Here is a 23,558-nt window from a genome sequence, read left to right as displayed (position 1 = left end):
TCAAATGAATAATCACATTTGAAAAACAAAAAACAAACAGAAAGAATGGAGGAACACATACAAAAAATAACACCTCCACCTCATGTGACTTCCAGCCTTCCCTATATTCCGGTTTATATATCTTTGTTACAATGCATACTCTTTACCAGTGTTTCTCAACCTTTTTTGGGCCACGGCACACTTGTTCCATGAAAAAAATCACGAGGCACACCAACTCTGTGCCGCCCTCCCCTTTTCGGGGAGAAAACTGGGCCTGGGGTTCAATAGTACTGTAATCAATAATGATTGTGGTGGTGGCGATGCAATCGGATCGTCCCTGTGACGGGTAGGGGGCTGAAGGCTCTTACGCCCCCCTCCTTTTGAAGCGAATAATATTGGGGAGGGGGTCAACACCCCCAGCACCTCACACCGCCTGCCCCCCCGTCGATTACTATTATTCCTATTACCATGAATTTATTCGTCACCCGCCCCTCACCCTAAGGACCCAGGGCAGGGGTGGGAGGGGGCACTTACCGCCCGCAGGAGGAGGCGGTTGAGGAGGAGGAGGCCTGCCGGGCCCCTCCGGTGGTCTCGAATAGAAGCGCGCCGCCGTCGCTGCGCCTCACAGGCGCTCCCCCCGCGGCGGCGCCAGGCCTCGCCGCTTGCTGCTGCTGCTGCCGCCGCCTCCCCTTCCTCCTCAGAGGGGGCTTCTCAGCCAGAGGGCCGCTCTCCATGCCGGGCGAGACCAGACTTGCCTCTGCTTAAGCCCGGGACGAGAATGGTTAATGGCGGCGGCTGAGGGAGGAGGGCCGCCTGGCCGCCTCGGCAAAAAAAAAAAAAAAAGCCGTTTGAAAATGGCGGCGGGAGCCGCGCCGGCCAATCAGCGCCGCCGACGGCCGGTTGCTAGGAGACGGCGCGGGGTGCGAGTGGGGAAGAGGCCTAGCTGCCAGGCCTGAGGTCTTCTTCGCTTTGGGGATTGCCCTTCTCCCCAAATCGCCCTTCTCGTCGCCGCACTCGCGGCACACCAGCCAGCACTAGTGTGCTGCGGAACAGCGGTTGAGAAACGCTGCTCTTTACTATGTCCCCCCCCCTTTTTGGGCCCTTCACACATCTGCCATGAGATTGACTCTTTCTACCTGTTTCATTAAATATTGTTTTAACTTTTTCCAATCTTTATCCGTTCTCTCATCATTTAACCCCTTCATTTCTCCGGCTTTTATTGCTAAATTTTGGTATGTTATCAATTTGACTAGCCAATCCTCCTTACTGGGTACTTTGTCGCTCTTCCAATTTTTTGCGATAAGAAGTCTACCAGCTACCTTTGGGCTAACTGATGCCGTTTGATGGTTTACTGTATAATGAATTTGTTAGAATATCTACGTATATCATTAAGATGAACTATTTATTTGGATTGTCATATTGGGCTGCATCTGACACTAGTCCTGCCCAGAGGGTTGCATCCAAGTAGACCCATTGAACTTAATGGACCTGAGTTAGTCATGTCCATTAATTTCAGTGGGTCTGCTCTTGAGTAAAACTTCATTGAATGCAGACCACAATGTTTTGAAATGAATCAGTGTTTGGCTTGTTACTGTAATCCTGATTTATATTGTCTGTTGTTAAGGGAGCCAATGTGGGCACAGTTATGTGCGAAAGCGACGTACAAATTGAAACAATAAATACATGAATGAAGAAAGAATTTAAGATCCCCCTGGAACTGGCATTAAAGGCTTCAAGCTTTTGCAGTTGCTCAAATAAAGATTCACAAAACATTTTTGAGGTTACTAGAGGGATGTTCAGGTTTCAGAGCTAAGCAGGGATTTGAGCCTCCAGTTTCCACATCTGAGCCCACCATGCTAGCTAACTACTGCGCCACAGTTCATCTTTGACCCAAATAAAAACAAACCAAGAGATTTATTCAATTTTACTTAGGTGTCACTCAAATGACTTTTTTTTAAAAAAGAGAGACTTAATAATTCCTTTAGGCACAACAGCTCAGAACTAATATTATCATTTGGTGGATGTCAAATCATCATAATAAAGCTAACTGTTATCTTCTCTTGAAGCCTTTTTAATTTATTTGGTAATAAAAACACACACAATATATGTTCAAAGAATGAGTTCATTGCCGAATTAAAGTGGTTCTTCAGCACGTGGACGGAAAACTTTCTAAGACCGCAATTACATTTTAAATTTTCAGTTTAATTGTTTAGCTATGCCTATTTAATCCATTATAAGGATTGCTTATGAATATACATAACCTGAATATCAAATGCTTAGAGATTCCCTTCCTTTGAACACAGAGGATACAGCTTCTTTAAACTATGAAAGTGCCAGGCTTAAGGAATCAAAATATAATTCTCAAGTCATATCCAGGCAACTCCAAAGTGTGTGTGTGTGTGTTTAAATGGAGAGCGATACTTTTCAGTTTTATAGAAGCAGATAGATGTGTGCCAAGGAGATGGGATTGCGAGAAAGAATACTTTGCAAACCTGATAATAAGTAGTTAAGACCAGCCCCTGCTGGATCAGACCAAGTGCCAACCTAATCCAGCATCCTCTTCTCACAGTGACCAAGTGTCTCTGGAAAGCGCATAAGGAAAACCTAAGCACAACAGATATATGTAGGTAGCCGTGTTGGTTTGCCATAGTCGAAACAAAATAAAAAAATTCCTTCCAGTAGCACCTTAGAGACCAACTAAGTTTGTTACTGGTACAGTGGTACCTCGACTTAAGAACGACTCGACAACCGAATTTTTCGACTTACGAGTGGGGCAAATGGCCACACGCTTACGACATAACAGCCTGGGAACCCCAAAGTGCCTCCCCTTGGTCCTACGGGGAGCCGTTCGTCTCAATTCAGGGGTTGGGGGGACGGGCCTTCCTTCTGATTGCTTGCCAGTCCCTTCCTCCCCAGCTCTCTCCCCCTCCCCTCGGAGCAGGGACTGTCTGAGGCTGCCAGACCCTTTCTGTTTCCTGTTTCCTGACTCCTGTAATCTGATCCGCTGCTGGACTTACTGCTCTGCGAGGAACTTGACCTGATGAGGGGAGGCTGTTCCCTATAAGCCTTCCCCCTTACAGATGGCATTCAACTAAATAACTGTGCAAGCGGAACAACTTCCTCTTGCACAGCATGACTCCCCCATCTCCTTCCCCCACATGTGCCCTGGGCCATCCCCAAATCTGGTCTGGAACCTCCAGAAGAGAATGTCTTGTTGGGCAGGCAAAAATCCTTGCACTGATGGAACGCTCGCCTTAGGGCTGCTTTGAATACACCCCTATGTCTAGTTAGCAAGCCATCTTCTACCAAGTCTGACTTTTTGTCCATATAGCCCTAAGGTTCCTCAACAGGCAGGGGGCATAGCATCCCCCTGCTATCTGATTGTTTTAAATGGAGATGCCAGAAATTGAACTGGTTATCTTTTGGATGGAAAAGTTGTCCTCCGATCACAACACTGACTACAATAACATGTCCTCTGCCCTGATTTATTACCCTTTCACACACAGAATTCATTGGGAAGGTGGTTGTGGCGTTTCACCTCTAGAGGGTCTAGCAAGAGTTAAGTTGCTAGGGAGGTAAACAGCCAATGGGAGCTCTCCAGGCAGACGCAGGGGTATATAAGGAGAAGCAGGCAGACAGGAGGGGGAGATAAAGGAGTTGAGGGGATTTGATGAGAGAGGTAGAGAGGATTTTGAAATAGAGGGTTAGAGAAGCTAGTGAGGTGAGCGGTGGTGCAGAATCTATTAGAGTTAAGAAGAGAACTTCAGTCAGGGAGGACAAGGGGGGAACTAAGACTAAAGGTTAAGTTTAAAGTAAACATATTTGAGAAACCAATAAGAATTGATATGCTTGTAAGATCTTCACATTAAATAAACTTAATTGTTTTGTTCACTGTTCCTCTGACTGGGTTCAAATCAATTGTGTCCCAGTACACAGATTTACTGGTTGGTGGCAGCAAGGGGAAGAAATAGGCGAGGGAGGTATTGGGTCAATAGACCGTCAAACATCCGGGGACCCTTTACCGGTGTATCTCGCCACAGTGGTGTTTGCATTTTGTGCATGTGCAACATGTATAACCACGGGACACTTCTTCCGGCATGCCATATATTTATTTAATTGAACTCCTGCCTTTTTGCCAGAGGCTAAGCAGAGATAACGAAATGTTCTTAAAATCTGAGAGCTGGTGTGGTTTGAAGTCTTGGAGGAGCGGTTGGGTAATAATGCAAGCAGCAGGTTAATTATCGAGTGATGTTTTCCATGTACTTCTCTTAACGCTGGAAGGGAAGGATTAATTTTTAAAGCAGTAATTTTATTGCAAACTCTTGGATTTGGGAGGTTGGTGAGCACAGCCTGTGCAGTCTCTTGCTCTTTCCTCCTCAAAATAACGGCGCAGGATTTTATAACACCAAGGCGAGTGGCTTATCACAGTGTACACGGTGATATTTGTGTTGTTTCGCTGTCGTTGCCAGACATTTTATCAGTAGTCTACCACATTGCCTTAAGAGTTTTTTGACTTCTTTCCTGTGAGGACCTCTCCAGCTGCTGGGTCAGCACAGCCGATCTGAGTTGGCACTGGCTGGCAGACCTTACATGGTTTTATTATGTTGTTTTCCTTATGGGAAATATTAGTCCATTGCTGCTTTTGGACAGCGGTGATTTTATGTTGCTGTTTATCCTCTGTGTGGTACAGCTGACTTGAACGTCCCTTTACAAATAACGCTCCGAATTTACCACCCTGCTTCCTTTGCAAATATGCTTTTAATCTCTTTATGTTCTTGAATGGTATTGGACAATTGCTTCATTGGAAGTTAGGTGTGCCCAAGTCCTGTGGTGACCAGTGGGAGATGAGGGCATGCTTTAGTGCTCAACAGTTGGATGTTAAACAAGTTTACAGCGGTACCTCAAGTTAGAAACGCTTTGGGTTACAAACACTTCAGGTTGCAGACTCCGCTAACCCGGAAGTAGTACCTCGGGTTGAGAACTTTACCTCAGGATGAGAACAGAAATTGCATGATGGCAGCGCAGCGGCAGTGGGAGGCCCCATTAGCTAAAGTGGTACCTCATGTTTAGTATGGTTTCAGGTTAAGAACGGACCTCTGGAACGAATTAAGTACGTAACCAGAGGTACCACTGTACTTGTAAATCTCCCTGAATGCAAGCAACGTTCCTTCCCATTTGGGGTTTGCTGAAGTGACTGATTTGCATCACCTAAACCTTGACCTGGACGGTGCTGAATTTTGGAGAAAGCTCACATTTTCACTAGAAATGCTACCTTTCCGTAAGATCGAAACCAAACCTAGTTGCGCAACTGCCTGGTATAATTTGGAGTGACAGATACCCTGTCAGAAAGGAACAGCTGGAAATGCCCAAATACTTTATAAGACATGTATAAGATGCCCCCTATTTTGGGGGACTCAGATTTAAGAAAATGGGGGGAGGTGGCCCAGAGTATAAGACACCCCCTAATTTTTGACATTATTTTTTTGGGGAAAAACCTAGTCTTACACACGGAAAAATACGGTATATCCTGCCCTTGCTCCTGAAGGAGCACAGGGCTACAGGCACATCCATACTAAAGCATTAAAAAAACCCAACAGCATTCCCAAAAGCATTTCCGCATCAAGCCATCTCTGGTTTGCCAGAAACAGTGCCTTTCAGCCATCAAATGCCTGGATAAGCAGGGACGTTTTCGGATTCTGAAACTGGGCAGACTGGCAGGCAACACCCTTGGCAGTCGCTGGAGCTCAGGTGTCGGAGGAAGTAGAGGAGGATTCTCTGGTAGATAATCAGTTGGAGCTAGAGATTCCAGGAGGCAAACATGAGTTATTCGAACAGGATGTGATAGAGGATCTGGGCTCTTGGGTAGTCACCCCCAGCCAGTGATTCTAGCACCTGTTATTCCAAAAGAACTCATTTCACAGGCACAAGTTGTTTTACAAGGAAAACCTAGGAGTGTAATTATAAGAGAGCTCCAGCGGACAAATCTTGATGTAAACTTGCAGTCAACAACTTGCTGAGCCATGATGATGAAGATGGGGATGATGGTGACGATACAGCGAGTGAATCTTACTTTCCTGGAGAGGATCTTATATCTCTTCTGGATGCTGACATACATTCTGCTCACCCAAGTGCCATTATTGATGCTGATGCTATGTTTTCAGAAGATACTAGTTACTTTGGCCATCCTTTCGGCGCTCATCACTTTCCAGGCTAAGCTCGTCCCGAGTTCTCCTTCTTCCCTTAGAGAGAGAGACTCTGAGCTGTTGCGTGAACGTGAGTCCGTTTTACGTTTGCGCAAAAGAAGGTGGCTTGATGGAGCCTCATTTGATAATGAAAGAGGCTCTACAAGCAAAGAAGAGGAGCCAAACCTTGACAAGAAGAATACACCTGTCCAAAGCCTCTTTAGGAGAGGACTTGCAGTAGTGGCCGGATAAGGATGGGATGAAATTTATTTCTATTTGTGCTCTGTATTCTGAGCTTGTGGCAGTGAGCAGTAAAGGGGAGCTGTATCAGTGGAAATGGAGTGAATCTGAACCTTATAGAAATGCACAGAATCCTTCTATACATCACCCACATGCCGTCTCCCTGGGATGAACCAACGAGAAGATCGTCCTCCATTCTGCAAACAGCATCAGAACAACTGTTGCCACAGAAAACAATAAGGGTAGATGAAACCTTGAGTTTTGTAGCTTCTAAACTAGAACATACAGCACAGACGTACTCTGAACTTCAAGGAGAGCAGATAGCTTTCCTGCATTGCTGCGCTCTTTATACCTGTGCTCAGCCGGAGAATAACCTGTACTGGTTGGGTGTGGTTCCTTTTAGCCAAAGGAAGAAGATGCTGGAAAAGGCTAGAGCCAAAAATAAAATGTCTAGTTGTTTTCAGATTCCTCCTAAAGGAATCAGTAATTGGAAGTTGAATACACCTCGCTAGGGAGGCCATTCCATAAAACTGCCACTGAAAAGGCCGTGTTGTGGGGCAGTGCCACCTGGGCAGGCTGCAATGGTGGACACCACAATCCTGAGGTCTCACCTGTATGGGGACAGTATTTGAAGAAGTGAATACTTGCGTTGGGGTGAGGTTTGCTCCCTTTGGAAATACAACCACAAATCTCTTGCTGATCGTCCATCACAGGACACACATCCAAAGATTCCTTTGCTATCAGAGAGAAATTTTGCTTCCTAGGTTAGTGATGGCAGAGATACAGACAGGTCTCACTTCATTGTGGCTAGAATCAGCTTTTGCAAAAGAAGTAAAAAAAAAAAGAGAGAGAGAGAGATGGTTTTCATTTTATTGTAGTTTTGTTTCTATATTTGTTCAATAGTTTTTTTATTATTTATTAAAAAGATAGGAAAGCTAGTACATTATCTTAGTCTCCCAGATACAGCATTCTGCTACCAACCAGGAGTGTTTATGCGAACCTTAAGATGAAAGTTCTTCCCTTATCAGCTTAATAGTCAACAATTTGCCTATTGGGATAACTGTTACAAAGGAGGAGGTGAAAAGGCTGGAGCTTGATCCACTTTGCGCTAATCCTTCCTAGCAGCAACTGAGCGATGCCATCAAGGCAGGTAATTCCTAATTGGCCTTGATTGCTCATTTCTTCATTGCTGGGATAACTCAAATTTGAGCCGATATGGTTGTTGGCAGTGTGACATGGAGCACTTTGAGCCAAGCACGAGCTCATTCCACAAATAGTGCAACTGCCTGAGCCACAAGACTGACAGGCCACCTGTTTCCTCCAGCTGTTTAAATGCTTGTCAGATCCATTTTAGCACAGTTTTAAAAAAGCACTTCTTACCTTGAGCCATGGGACCCAGGTGGCGCTGTGGTTAAACCACTGAGCCTAGGGCTTGCTGATCAGAAGGTTGGCGGTTCGAATCCCTGCAACGGGGTGAGCTCCCGTTGCTTGGTCCCAGCTCCTGCCAACCTAGCAGTTCGAAAGCACGTCAAAATGCAAGTAGATAAATAGGAACCGCTACAGCGGGAAGGTAAACGGCGTTTCCATGTGCTGCTCTGGTTTGCCAGAAGTGGCTTTGTCATGCTGGCCACATGACCTGGAAGCTATACGCCGGCTCCCTCGGCCAATAATGCGAGATGAGCGCGCAACCCCAGAGTCGGTCACGACTGGACCTAATGGTCAGGGGTCCCTTTACCTTTACCTTTACCTTGAGCCATGGCTTGAACAGCAGCATTCCCAGATATTTGCAGTTCAGTCCAGTACTATTATTACTTTTGAATTAGCTGTGAACAAATATCCCAGCTCCTGTCCAAAACCCAACCACAGTGGTGCTTATTTGGAATTAAGAAGCAAACTTTCATTGTAGCAGATCAATGGTACAGACTTAGTGGCTAGGAAAGAGCAGTATTTAGTCCCAGTGCTCTTACAAAGCAAAGCAGTGGCAACAGCATAACCAGTTCAAAAGACAAAAGACCAGGTTCATCTGTTTTTCAACATTGTGATATATCACCAGTTGAACATCATGACATACCGATATATCACAATGTCTGAAATAAGGATAGAGCTAAGTAGAGCCATTGGATGGCTTCATGGTTTTCCCTGCATCATGATTTTTGCATAGCGTGGGTACACACACACACACACACACACACACACACACACACACACTGGTTCATGATATATTGTTAAGTCAAACATTATGAAACCAATATGGACTTCAAACTGGTTTTGGATGATATATCGATAAATTGCCCAGTCCTAGTCCAGGATTGGTAGCAAGTGTTCCAAGATCGGACAGTTCTTCTAACAAGTTTCCCTGCCTTCTCACCAAGTATTTAAGCAGGAGCAGAGAAGGCTCACCTACTCACAAGAAGTTGTGTCCCTTCAGCAGTTCATGACCTGAAGACAGGCGCTTATCCGGGGAGTGGGGGGAAATATTCTCCCCTTCTCTTGATGCAGCACATCTCTCTGTGTACAGTGGTACTTCGCAAGACGAATGCCCTGCAAGATGAATTTTTCGCAAGACGAATGTGTCTTGTGATCTGATGGTGACTCGCAAGACGAATTCGTTTTGCGAAAAATTCGTCTTGCGAATCGCGGTTTCCCATAGGAATGCATTGAAATTTAATTAATGCGTTCCTATGGGCAAAAAAAGAAATTTCAATGCATTCCTATGGGAAACCGTGATTCGCAAGATGAATTTTTCGCAAAACAAATTGACTCGTGGAACAAATTAAATTCGTCTTGCGAGGCATCACTGTATCCGAAGAAGTGTGTATGCACACGAAAGCTCATACAAATGACAAACTTAGTTGGTCTCTAAGGTGCTACTGGAAGGATTTTTTTAATTTTATCTCTCTGGGAGTTCTTGCTGGGCGCACCTCCTCTTCCCCCAGTCTCTCCCAGTGTGTCACAGGTGGCTGCACCTAAGATTTCCCTCTCTTCCTCCAAGGGATGGGAAGGGCTTGGGTCTCTCACCTTGTCATCTTCGAGAGCAGAGGAGGGCTTCATCAAGCAAGCTCTTCTGCCCTATCCTACCCAACTTTGAGTCCATGTGAGTGTTTCCTGTTCCTGGCCTGGATCAGAGAATTCAGAGGGAGCCATGGCCATTAACACATTTGCCTTAATGTTTCACTGCATATAGAAGTTACTTTTCAGCCTTCATTTGCAACAATGAAGTGTAGTTCATGCCAAGTGCAAATTGGATATGGTATCTTTTGCTGCATGTGTCGTCTACAGGGCAATTGGGAACCATCTCTATTTAATAAGACCCCTGTTCAACTTCAGTGGAATTCTGGCCAGATGAGAGAATATTTTAGCAAATCAATTAAAAAAAAGCAAAGCAATGTGCTCACCCAAGTAATTGCAGGCTGCTCCTCTTAGTCACAGAAACCTTTTGATCATTTTTCTTTGCATTGCGAAGTGGTTTTGACACGCTCTTAAAATGAGTTTACCATTTAATTTCCATTAGCCAAAGCAACACTTCCTGAAACTCAACATTTACCTAACCTTGGTGTAGCCCTTGTTGGAGGTAGGCTAGTGTAAATATTGCTACCGTTTGTCTAATTAGTTGAAATGATTTTGTCCCCGTCCCCCCCGAGGGTGTGCAATAAGGTAAATGATAGGAGAAAATATTTTTCATGTTTTTATGATGATAAATCTGGTGTTCAGCTGGTGTTCAAGGGACACGACAGAGTCCTGCAATATAACACTAACAATCATCATCATTGTTATCATCATCAAATAATGATAATAAATTTTATTTATACCCCGCCCTCCCCAGCCAAGACCAGACTCGGGGCGGCTAACACCAGATATAAAACAAGTCTTCCAGATCTGTTCCCCCCCCAGCAAGTTCAGAGCTGATAGCACTGAGTTTTGTCCAGTGGTTTTGCCTTAAATTAGGAATCCACCATTTCTCAGTAGTGGCGCCCGCCCTGTGGAACGCCCTCCCATCAGATGTCAAAGAGAAAAACAGCTACCAGATTTTTAGAAGACATCTGAAGGCAGCCCTGTTTAGGGAGGCTTTTAATGTTTAATCAATTATTTTATTCTATTTTTCTGTTGGGCGGGGTATAAATAAATTATTATTATTATTATTATTATTATTATTATTATTATTATTGCCAGGAAATGCTATTTTTTGGTCAGTCTCCGCAGTTTGTCTCCTCATTTTGTCCCTTAGACCTGGTCTACGGCAGGAACGCTGTAGCCTATATTGCCCTGTCTTGTTGAAGCACTTTCTGCTATGGCAGGAGTGGTGAGCCTCAGTCTTGAGAACTGAGTCTGCCCCTCCAGGCCTTTCTGCTTGGCGCTCCGTCTATATCCACTCTCCACACCACACTGACAATTTTCAGGCCACACCTCTCTCAAGCCTGGGGCCTCCTTGAGTGCTTTTGCCTGGCTAGATCATGTTCTGGAGCTCTTGCTTGCTTGGCTCTCTCTCTCTCTCTCTCTCTCTCTCTCTCTCTCTCTCTCTCTCTCTCTCTCTCTCTCTCTCTCTCTGTGTGTGTGTGTGTGTGTGTGTGTTGTGTAAGCACAGGTCTTATCCACGACCAGAATGTAACCTGCTGTATATCACATCTGTTTTTCTGTCCACCTTTGCTGCCCCCCAGGTGAAAAAATATTCCCCCTCTCCTTCGCCGTGGCAAAGCTAACCCAACATTTCTTTAGCCAATGCTTTCGATCATTTTTAAAAGACGGAATGCAAGTGATGAATCAAAATGGAAAAAAGAAAATTAAGTCTTGTTTGTGAAGCGATCTTATATCCCTTGGCCCCCTTTCCTTTCAATTCTGAAATTAAGTCTGTCCCTTTCCTAAATCTTGGCTAGATGAAGGTCTCCTCTTCCTCCCTTTGTGCCTTGAACTCTCTTCCAGAACACTTGTCAGATGTTGTCCCTCTTGCTTCCTTCCAGACCCTCACTCATTTCTTGGCATCGGTTTGGCCACCTCTCAAGATACCAGTGCCAAACTCAGCGCAAGGATTCCCAAGGTGGGAGTGGCAGTCCTCGTTGATATTGGGATGCCAGGTGCCATTTTGAGTCAAGGTGGCAGACCAAAACCGGACTTATTTGACTCCATCAGATGGGTGGCTGGTCCAAACTCGCCACACTATCCATTTAGAAATCATGGTATTTTCTGGTTTCTAAAAATACCTGGCCAGTACTGGGCACTCCCTGCTAGTCTATATCTATCTATGTACCTACTGTTTGATTGCAAAAAACACCCCTCAGTGGTTTACAAAAAGGATAAAACTATAAGCAAAATCAGCAAAAAACAATGATTTTAAATATTCCAAAAATGAATAAAACCAAAAATAACTTGCACAACCTCCCATTTTAGCAGCAGGGTTACATTTCCAGTGGTCCGCCCAGACTTTGGATGCCTTTACAGTGGTACCTCTACTTACGAATAACTCTACTTACGAACGGAGCTCCGTCCGCCATCTTGGATGTGGTTTAGATAGGATTTTTTCTACTTATGGATTTTTAGATAGGGTTGCTTCTACTTACGAATTTTTTCTCCCAATGCATTCCTATGGGGTTCGACTTACATTTTTTTTCGACTTACAAATGTGCGTTCGGAACGCATTAAATTCGTAAGTAGAGGTACCACTGTATTTCCAGAAGCTTCATGTAGAATATGAGACTTACAGGATTCTTGTATGATTGGGGAGTGGCGACGGGGGAAAGAAACACAATTTTATACCGGTACTGCGAATACTAGGAGTGGAGGGGCCAGTGGGATTTGGAATTCCCTGCTGTTACAAACTCAGCAGCAGCCTCTTAATGCTTTTATTTATTGGGCTGATTGAAGTGCTCTGATCAAAGGCTCCATTCAAGCTCTTTGATTTCCCTCCTCCTCCTCCTCCTCCTGCCCCGACTTCATTTGCTTTGTATCTGCCTATGAAGCTGGTAAGCAGTTCGGCTGCTTGCTGAGCTTGGCAAACGCCGAACTCTCTGGCTGAAGGTGTGTGGAAAAGGGGCCCTTTGATAAGGCTGGTTTGCTTAAATAATCACAAAAAAACAACAGCTCTCACTTTTTATGGATTCCTCTGTTTCTTCGTCCCATATGGGTTGGATCTGGAATAGGTTAGCTGGACTTGCTTCCCATCAGAAATCAATGGGACCTGACGTGACCGTGACTAACTCTTTGCATTATTTCAATAAGATCCAAGTTCAGCCAACTTAGTCTGGATCTAACTCTCTGTTTTGCTCCTTTGCTGCTACGCATTTTCAACCACGTTTCTCAGACTCAGATTATTTGATTTTAAAGGGGGGCATTATTCTTTCCCTCCCCCAGTCTGCTTTTTAGTCTTGTCCTATATAATGTCCTTCCACCTGCAGGTTCAAACTGCTTTATTCCAATAGGCTTTTTGCTGTTTAAGGAAAGGCCTTTTGAATGTGTTGTGTTGTTGTTGTTGTTGTTGTTGTGTGTGTGTTTTACTCTCTTGTGTATCTACTACCTATGCAGTGATAGATTTGGGTTTTTTTGTTTTGTTTGTTTAGTCGTGTCCGACTCTTCATGATCCCATGGACCAGAACACACCAGGCACTCCTGTCTTCCACTGCCTCCCGCAGTTTGGTCAAACTCATGTTCGTAGCTTCAAGAACACTGTCCAACCATCTCGCCCTCTGTCGTCCCCTTCTCCTTGTGCCCTCCATCTTTCCCAGCATCAGGGTCTTTTCCAGGGAATCTTCCATTCTCATGATTTGGTTTTTACTTCACTTTAATCCCATTATATTTTAATTACTTCTTAGCTATTATATTTTATATGTTCGTAGCTTTCTGTGTTTTAGCGCTGTGTGTTTTAATTTTTGTAAGCCACCTGGTTCTGGGGGAAAGGTGGGAAACAAGCAAGCAAGCAAGCAAGCAAGCAAGCAAGCAAACAAGCAAACAAACAAACAAACAAACAAACGGCTGTATTATGACAGACTTACAGCCTCTTTGAGCCCCAGGGTCTGGGGATCTCCTTATATAGTTCTGATGTAATTTTGCAATTGGTACATTTGTCCTGGGTGTTTAATATGCGGCTGAATGAGCTGGAAGGGCTTTTCAGACTGCTGGCCATTTGCTGCAGGAGATTTTTTTTTTTGGCAAGTTCCCACCCCCTCCACCCACCCCAAATATACCGCTTTATCAACTGAAAAGTTTTTTTTTAAAAAAAACAAACCCCAACAAACACCAAGTAATATAATCAAGTAAAGACTTGCCCTCGTTCAGGGCTTCCCAAACATTTTCTTGCTCACAGGCCTATTTGATAGGGCTGAAAATGGCAGCGGCCCACAAGTCATGAATTGAAGCAGAGCCAGGAACTCTTCGTGAGCCCATGGCCCTTGTTCCACCAGGATTTTGACACCTTTGCATGTCAGAAAACCTTTTCCTCTATATTGTCTCTGCTCCATATTGTCTACACTATCTCGAAGCCGCTTTCTGGGGTTTCAGGCAGTGGGTCTCTCCTAGCCCTTACCAGGAGATGCTGGGAATTGAACCCGGGGCCGTCTGCATGTAAGGCATATGTTCTACCACTAAGCTACGGCCCTTCCCCATAGCTTCCCTATAGCTTTCTAGGGTTGAAGCCGGTCATTTAAAAACTGGAAAGCTAGACCCCCCTCTGGATATTCATTCATGGATTGAAAGGGTTCATTTTGGAATCAAAAAGCATGAATCTTTGATGATAATAAAGTTCCCCGTTCACTCCCTGACATGCCTCTCAATATTCCCCCTTACCTTTCGTTGTCAATAATGTTTCCTTTGACTCATGCCACTCCACTCAGTAAGACTTCAAACATGCAGGTTTGGTTTTTTTGTGATGGCTCTGGCTACACAAATAAACAAGATTCGTAACGTACAGGAATAATCTGTGTTAAGTTTACTTGGAAGTGAATTCCTGCCATGCTCAATCGGACTTAACTCCAGAAGAAACATGTACAGGGTTGCGGCTTCTTGGCTGCTGGCAGTTGATTCTGAACAACACAGAAACAGGCTATTTGTGTGCGAGGAGGCGGATCAGAGCCCCAAATCTCAGCCTCCTCTGGGCACTCTGGCGGATGTATCGACCACTTGCCTTTTCGCCTTCGCCGTAGGAATGTGAGCCTGCATCCCATTCTTTAGCAATTTAATTTAAAGGTTTTGCGAGCTCTCTAATACCACCTAAGTATAACGTTCCCGCTCTTGCGATTTATTGATTTAAATATTTCACGGAGCATTCAACCAGGCAGGGTGCAATGTCGGAACACAATGCTATATGCATAACTTCAGTTAATACATCAAAGGTGCATCGATAATAATTAAGAGCTAGTGTAATGTAGCGGTTAGAATGTTGGACTGTGACCTGGGAGATCAGGGTTTGAATCCCTCCCTGCTCAACCAGAAAGCATACTAGGTGACTTTGGGCTGTCACTTTCTCTCAGCCTAACCTACCTCAAAGGGTTGTTTTTTGAGGATAAAATGGGCAGGAAGAACCATGTACACCACTTTGAGCTCCTTGGAGGAAATAATAATAAATTAATTTAAAAATGGCAACAAATCACTGTTCCGAAGCCCTGTTTGAACAATACAATTAACCCCACCCCCTTTATTGCTTCGATCTCTTCTGTTTCTGCTTCGTTGTTACTGCTTTTTGTGTATTGGAAAATGAAAGTAACCTAAGAAAGATATTACGTTTTTTCTGAATGCCACAACAGTAGCTAGAATTGTATTAGCAAGGAATTGGGAAAACTGAACAAATACCCACGGTGGACGACTGGCAGATGGAGCTGATAGAATTCATGGAACTGTCCGAGCTGACCGGGAGACTCCGGGACCAGGGGGAAGAATCGGTGGAAGAAGATTGGAAGAAATTTAAAGTTTATTTAGAAAAGAATTGTAAGATCAGCAGTTTTTAGCAAAAGATTTGGAAGTAAAAGGAGGTTGTAGAAGAGTGTTAGTTAAGTTATTATTTGTATTAAGATTCAGTTAAGTGTTGTTATTATATTGAATTTTAAGATTTAATTAGAATAGAATTGTATTTTGAGATTGGTTTAAGAGACTTATAGTATTGATGTTATTAAGATTATTAATAGGTTTAAAGGTAAAGGGACCTCTGACCATTAGGTCCAGTCGTGACCGACTCTGGGGTTGCGGTGCTCATCTCGCATTATTGGCAAACCAGAGCAGCACACGGAAATGCCGTTTACCTTCCCGCTGTAGCGGTACCTATTTATCTACTTGCACTTTTTGACGTGCTTTCGAACTGCTAGGTTGGCAGGAGCTGGGACAGAGCAACAGGAGCCCACCCCGTCGCAGGGATTTGAACCGCCGACCTTCTGATCGGCAAGCTCTAAACTCTGTGGTTTAACCCACAGCGCCACCTGCGTTTTAGATAATTATTAAAAAGATTGGAACCAAGATTTGGAAAGTACTAAGGAAGTAACATGATGAAACGTAGTTGGGAGGGAATGGAGGAAGTCGATAAAGATTTGTGATATAAGATTGATTTGATATCTTTTTTATTGTTATGTTGGTATTTTGTTTTGTTGTGTATATTCTGTGTTTTTTCTGTTTTTCTGTTTTGTTTTTATAAAATCAATAAATATATTTTTTTTTAAAAAAGGAAAATGAAAGTAACAACATTTGTTGAAAAAGACATCTAAAGGAAAGCAGGGGGTGACTCTTGCCCAACTTCAGTTGGCAAGGAGTCCAAAGGGCAGGGCCTTCCATTCTACATTGGTTCAGGTCTTAGCCTCTGGAAGAGGAGAAAACAAGCTTTCTCCATCTTCCATGTGACAGCCATTTAGATAGCTTTCTTCTAATGCTTTCTTTAGGATTGTGTGTGTGTGTGTGAGAGAGAGAGAGAGTGTGTGTGTGATGTATGCAGCATCTTCTTTCCAAAGTACTTTTCTGTTCTGTGATCCCTGTACAAGTGTGCTCAGTAAACTACTTGTAGATTGTTTTACAGCATTTAGTTCCAGAAACAGATCTAGAGGTTATTTTAAATATGCTTACTTACTGCAGCAGCAGAAGAAAAAATCTGTGTTGTTAAAAAAGGGGGGGAGTGTTGGAAATGCTCCCAAAAGTGTAATAATTGTTTGGTTAAAATATGGAATATCCTCATAATGATTAAATTTTTAAAAAGCTAGTTATAAACTAACCAAGTAAGTTCTTGGTTTGGGAAGCTGTTTGTTCGCTATATATTTGGACACCTTTTAAGATACCGTAATCAAATGTTACATTATGGCTTCTGAGATCAAGGAGCAAGTTTTCACCTATGCTTGGATACAACTGGACACAATTTTGAATCAAGATGGCGGGCTGGATTTTTCAAAACGGCATGGATTTTAACCACCCATTTCAACCACTAATTTCAAAACCGCACTGTTGTTGTTTTTTTTTAAAAAAAAGGTTTCCTAGAATAGCCCGTCAGTGCTCAGTATGTGGCTTTTTACTTTGTTATTAACTATTAAGGCAATATCCAGTCTATTTGCTTTACTATAATTCTGTAGATTGTACATGAGAATATAAATACCACACCCAGCAGGTCTTAAAGATGGCGGGGCAACCTTGCTGCACGTAAATCCAGAGGGTCCAATCCTGTCCCATACAGTTGATCAGCTTCCTATTGTGAGCATTCAGCACCAGCTACTACAAATTGTGAGAGGGACCTGGGACAGGTGCAAATTCTGCCTGGCATTTTGGCCAACGGAATGAATGGGCACAAGGATCCCCACCGTTAATTCCATCTCACTTTTTGCTTTACATGCCTGTTTGTGTCTGGTTTGTCTCTGTGTTATGTGAGTCCAGCGGGCTTGGTGGCTCATGCAAACCAATTCTGAGGTCCAGTGGTGGTTTTGGGCCTGCACTGCCTGAAGTTCTAGAAATGATTGTTTTTTAAAAATAATAATAATACTGTAATCCCAAGTTAAATTAGCGCTGAGCATTTTCTTTTTTTCTTTCAGTATTGCCAAACCTTTGGAACACAGATAGTGAGTTTGCCATTCCTGAGCAAAAACAAGTTGAAAACCATGAAGAACTGGCAAATGCTTATGAAAGAAAGCTAATTGAGGTAAGAGTGTTTTGCTATATAAAAAGTACAAGGTACTCTTGGAGTAATACTTCTTGTGTGAAATTTAATAACCTTTAATTTCTTTCTTTCTTTCTTTCTTTCTTTCTTTCTTTCTTTCTTTCTTTCTTTCTTTCTTTCTTTCTTTCTTTGGAGGTTAATTATTTTAGATACTTGAACTTAGGTTTTCTAGTTTAGGCTTCTGAAATGTATAAGCAGCTACTCCCCTCCCCCCCCAAAAAAACCACCACCCATGGCTTGGTGTGAACACGGAAACGTGAAGGCTACTGGAGAGGAAATTGTGGCTGGTTTGCTCTTCCTTAGTTGTTTTGTTGTTGTGTGCCATGGCACTGTGTCCTAGTGTAGTGTAGCAGGTTTTCTGAATAATAATAATAATTATTATTATTTATTATTTATACCCCGCCCGTCTGGCCGGGTTCCCCCAGCCACTCTGGGCGGCTTCCAACAAAACATTAAAATACAGAAATCCATCAAACATTAAAAGCTTCCCCAAACAGGGCTGCCTTGAGATGCCTTCTAACGGTCTGGTAATTGTTGTTCTCTTTGACCTCTGGTGGGAGGGCATTCCACAGGGTGGGTGCCACTACCGAGAAGGCCCTCTGCCTGGTTCCCTGTAACTTGGCTTCTCGTAGCGAGGGAACCGCCAGAAGACCCTCGGCGCTGGACCTTAGTGTCCGGGCAGAACGATGGGGGTGGAGACGCTCCTTCAGGTATACTGGACCGAGGCTGGTTAGGGCTTTAAAGGTCAGCACCAACACTTTGAATTGTGCTCGGAAACGTACTGGGAGCCAATGTAGGTCTTTCAGGACTGGTGTTATGTGGTCTTGGCGGCCGCTCCCAGTCACCAGTCTAGCTGCCGTATTCTGGGTTAGTTGTAGTTTCCGGGTCACCTTCAAAGGTAGCCCCACGTAGAGCGCATTGCAGTAGTCCAAGCGAGAGATAACTAGAGCATGCACCACTCTGGAGAGACAGTCAGTGGGCAGGTAGGGACTCAGCCTGTGTACCAGATGGAGCTGATAAACAGGTGCCCTGGACACAGAATTGACCTGTGTCTCCATGGAGAGCTGTGAGTCCAAAATGACTCCCAGGCTGCGCACCTGGTCCTTCAGGGGCACAGTTACCCCATTCAGGACCAGGGAGTCCTCCACACCTGCCCGCCTCCTGTCCCCCACAAACAGTACTTCTGTCTTGTCAGGATTCAATCTCAATCTGTTAGCCGCCATCCATCCTCCAACCGCCTCCAGGCACACACACAGGACCTTCACTGCCTTCACTGGTTCTGATTTGAAAGAGAGGTAGAGCTGGGTATCATCCGCATACTGATGAGCACCCAGCCCAAACCCCCTGATGATCTCTCCCAGCGGCTGCATATAGATGTTAAAAAGCATGGGGAAGAGGACAGAACCCTGAGGCACCCCACAAGTGAGAGCCCAGGGGTCTGAACACTCACCCCCCCCCCACTTTCTGAACACGGCCCAGGAGGAAGGAGCGGAACCACTGTATGACAGTGCCCCTAGCTTCCAAGCCCTCTAGACGGTCCAGAAGGATATTATGGTCGATGGTGTCAAAAGCCACTGAGATATCCAGCAGAACTAGGAAACAGCTCCCACCTTTTTCTCTAACCTGCCAGAGATCATCAACCAGTGCGACCAAGGTAGTTTCAGTCCCATGATGAGGCCTGAATCCCGACTGGAAGGGATCTAAATGGTCTGCTTCTTCCAGGCGTGCCTGGAGTTGTTCAGCAACCACTCGCTCAATCACCTAGGGCTTATGGAATCTAGGGCTTATGGTTTAGCACTCTTCAGACTTGCCACAAACCATAACCAAGGCTTTTCCTGTGGTTTCTGATGAAATTACTGGAAGTTTTGAAGAAGCAGACAAGTCAAGGTAATACATTGTCTTTAAGTCACTTTTTAAAGGGTTGGGTTGGAAACAAATATCCCAAAGAATTACTACCATTGGAAATGTCAGTATGTATGAATAGTCAATCATTTTGTGCAAGTACATTATTTATATTTACCAGCTGGGTAAGCAACTTTGGGTTGTAGCCAATGTTCCTTCTACTCATTTTAGACCCACTAAAATTAATTGACAATTCTAATTCAGGCCCATTCATTTCAAAGGGTCTCCTTTGGATATCAAAAGAGTCCCTTCTGGATATCAAGGCCTAGACTTAGACATTGCCCAGTTAATCTGTGAAAATTTCAGCTTCCCCAGCTGTTTTTCAACTTTGTTAACTAAGCTAGCATTGCCAACAGCTACCTTGGGACAATCAACCCAAAGTTCTAGCTTATTGTGGAAATAAATACGCAATACCAAACCAAAGAGGGTGATACTTCCTCACTGCTTTCCAAATTAGCAGGGCCTGTTTGACCCTTTTTTAATGCAGAATTTTAAAGGTCTTAGGTGGTCTTAGCACTGACTTTTCCTAGGTGCCTGTCTGTGCGTCATAGGGCTGATCAGAAGATATTTTTGGTGGACAGGGTGAAACCAGCATTTTACTTTACCTACTTTCCTTTATCTTTCCTTTATAGTGAGAAATTATTCCCCACAGCTTAAATTAGTGGATGCATCCTCTAAAGAAGCAGATGCTTTAAAGTTGAACAAAAGAAAAACCAACAGCCACACACACGTAAAATACCATAACATACAAAATACATTAAATTAGGTTGTAAAACAAAATATCAGGTGTAGCTAAACCACTTCTGGAAAAAAACTTTGAAATATGGAAGTTAAGAGAAAGTTAAAAAGAAATAACATAACATAACCAGATTAGAAATTGTAATGTTTGAGAACAGCAGCCGAACAGGATAGGTTTAACTAGGGATGGATGAATAAATCGGGGGAAGATTTTCTCTCGTGTTTTTGCAGCCAGAGTGAGAAATCTAGCCATGGGCTTTGTTAATAATTTGTTTGAACCTCCAAACAAAGTTGCTGGTACAGGGACCCAGCATGCCATATTAGCCTTCCGAAGTTCAGGTATAATTGAATCAGGCCCTGGAGCTTTTCCTGACTTTAACTGGGAGATCACAGACTTTATTTCCAGCTGGGTTACTGGAGCCCATGCTGGGAGTGCTTCAGGGACCTCCAAAGTATTGGGACTCCTGTGGGGTTGGTGCTCCCGATTTGCTTGCCTGGAGGAGCCGGCATGCCTACAGTTGTACTCCAAAAGCTTTCAAACTTCTTGCCAAATAGGTGAAGGTCAGAAGCAGGGATGGGGAGAAATTTGATTCAGTTTTAGTCTGAAGGCTTGATTTGCACCGTCCAAAACAGTATGCGCACCAAAACGCAACCATTGCTCACAATTGCACTTCTCCATATTTTGCAGTGAAATTCTTCAGCTAAGTGATGTGTACAGAAGTGCATATGCCAAGCTAAAATGTGCATCTGTTAGTGAAAAATAACAGAAAGAGATGCATTATGTTATTGAAAACATGCTTTTTAAAAATGTATACATCAGGCAAAAGGTGTGTGCAAAAATGCACCTATTAGTTCGCACAAAAACGCTTACGATTTTTTGAAACAACAACAACAACAACAACAACAACAACAACAACAACAACAACAAACAACATAAACTGATGTGGATAATATGGAGAACAGGACAGAAAGCTGGAAAAAGTAGAAACAGAAAGGAACGGGAATGGACAGATTTGCCCATCCCTAGTCAGTAGATGGAGCCATCTAGTGCAGCGATGCCTGCTTCCTTTTCCACACATGGACTTGAATGAATGGAGAGCACTTATGCATGGGGCTTTGGGTTTAACCCGCAAATAAATTGACCACAGAGGGGAGAGGAGTAGCACTAAGTGGCAAGCCCTCAACAGCACTGTCTCCCGTCTCTTTGCACACAGTGATACTTTAGGCGGCAAAGATTGCCCTGCAGCTTAAATATTACAGTTAAGTTTTAAGTTACCGTGATCTCAGAAGTTGGTTGGTGGTTAACCAAGACTCTTTTCTGTATTGTCAGTTTTTATAGGCCTCAGTGCTGAACTTGCGTTGTGCATTATGAACAGATCTTAAAAGGCTTAGATCTTAAGGAATTCATCTGTCCATGCATGGCAAGAGTGGGGAGCCTCAGGATCTGCTTTACAGCCTGAGTGTGTTTGCTTGTCCGGAATGTGTTGCTGAACTCTGGTCGTGCCTCTTGTTTGCCTGCATGGAGGACAGAGGGGTGTCTGTAGACTCTAGCCTGCTGTTCAAAGGTAAAATCTACACTCCTCACCATGCCCACTTTTGCCTCTGGTCTGGCCCCACTTCCCACTGGATTGCAGCTCCTGGAAGGTTGCCCAGAAGGGAATGTGGCCCTCAAGCTAGAGAGAGAGATATATATTCCCCACTCCTGTTGGGGCAGTTTCTACCAACTTTGCCCTAGTTATCTGAAAGGGTGATGGAGTCTCCCTTTTTGGAGGTCTAAGCCATACATCGTCAATCTCTGGCCCATAGGCCGGATACGGTCCGTGGAGGCCGTTTATGTGGCCCACGAGCCGCAGAAGCAATTTCCAGCGCTGCGGACATGTGCAGAAGCCATTTCCGGCGCCCCAGACATGGGCAGCATAGCGCCAGAAATCGCTTCTGTGCAGCCGCGGAAGCAATTTCCAGCACTGTGGACATGCTCAGAAGCCATTTCTGGCGCCCTGGACACGGGCAGCGCGGCACCGGAAATCGCTTCTGCACATGTCCGGCCCATGTCTGGCCCACAGACAATAGTTCGTGGGAATGCTCCGGCCCACGGCTGGAAAATGTTGCCGACGCCTGGTCTAAGCAGAGGCTGGGCTGCCATTTCTGGGATATGCTAGCCCTGAATTTTCTGCGTCAAGAGTGGGTTTGAACTAGATGCCTATAGAATCCCTTTATGTGATTTTATGATATGGGGGGGGGGGTAGGGGTAGGGGCTGCAGTGGGAAGGCCGAGGCAGGAAAGGCCTGCTGGAATCCAAGCTGTTGTCCGTTTCTTTGCTGGCTGAAGACGACGCTTTGCGCCGTAAGCTTTAATATGCTGGTCATTCGGCCCCAGTGTTTGAGATGCTCTGCCGAGGCAGGCATACACTGGAGTTCCAGCTATGAATATTTATGGGTGGATGAGGCTCAGCTTCTGTCAGGAAAAAAAGGTTAAATTTGGCACTTGAAATGTTTGACAAATCGTACAGCCCTCTTCAAATTCTGCTTGTCTGAAGCACTTGAGGAAATATCTGCAGAGGTGCCTGCCTGCTTGTGACGGATTAATCCAAGTGTTGGATTTTGTCGCCCTTGTTAATGTCTCTTTACTACTCCTTCAATGTTGAGGGAAATGCGCCAACTAAGGAGCAGGGTCATTTTCAAGACTCTGAGCTGCTGCTGGAGAATAGGAGACCACTGGGACTATGGTTGTCGGATGGGAGACCCCAGAAGACCCTGCTGTACCACCAGGGCATGTGGGGCTAGAACACACAGGGGCCCTCCTCTAAGCCCGAGGAACCAGGTGTCCCCCTCTGCATGTTGCTGGTCCACTGGTGCAGGGGGTGTCGAACAGAAGAGGAGAAGTGACCATCTTCAGACCTTTAAGAACCTGGCGATCTCCACAAGGGGGTAGAGTCTCCAAGAGGTAGTCCAGCTTAAAAGGCCTGAATCTGCTCTTAACCCTTGTTGGAGCAAGTTGCTTGCTTGCTTCCATGGCCTTGCATCCTGACCTACCTTGTCGCCTTCTCCAGGGGAACTGGTATCAGACTAGAACCTGATCCATGTTAATGTTTGCTACATTTTACCTGTGTCTGTACAATGAAAGCCCCATTCTGTTGCATTCCTCCTTCTCTAGCATGACCCTAAATTCCAGCATTGGCCAAGACCAGGCATCCCCAAACTGCGGCCCTCCAGATGTTTTGGCCTACAACTCCCATGATCCCTAGCTAACAGGACCAGTGGTCGGGGAAGATGGGAATTTTAGTCCTAAACATCTGGAGGGCCAAGATTTGGGGATGCCTGGCCAAGACAATGAATAGGAGACCGCAGTGCTGCCAGTTAAGGTATGAGTTGGGGAACATGATCTGGTCAGTGGTCCAGCAGATCTAGCCACTGAAC

The 23,558-nt window shown here is 44.6% G+C and overlaps 1 protein-coding gene across 20 annotated transcripts in view; it reads left to right on the top strand.

The window, feature by feature from the left end:
* The window catches only part of SNX29 (sorting nexin 29), a 258,108-nt gene that overhangs the window by 66,778 nt on the left and 167,772 nt on the right, over nucleotides 1-23,558 (top strand). For all 20 annotated transcript variants that reach the window (XM_088656766.1, XM_088656772.1, XM_088656768.1 and 17 more), the window contains one exon: nucleotides 17,378-17,484. In XM_088656766.1, the coding sequence (XP_088512892.1) occupies nucleotides 17,378-17,484 (107 nt within the window). The remainder of the gene's footprint in view (nucleotides 1-17,377; nucleotides 17,485-23,558) is intronic.

This window comes from Zootoca vivipara, chromosome 13 (genome assembly GCF_965207765.1).
Source record: "Zootoca vivipara chromosome 13, rZooViv2.hap1.1, whole genome shotgun sequence".
Taxonomy (NCBI): Eukaryota; Metazoa; Chordata; class Lepidosauria; order Squamata; family Lacertidae; genus Zootoca; species Zootoca vivipara.
Note: the sequence above shows the minus strand (reverse complement) of the source record. Positions and strands in the feature narration are given on the sequence as shown.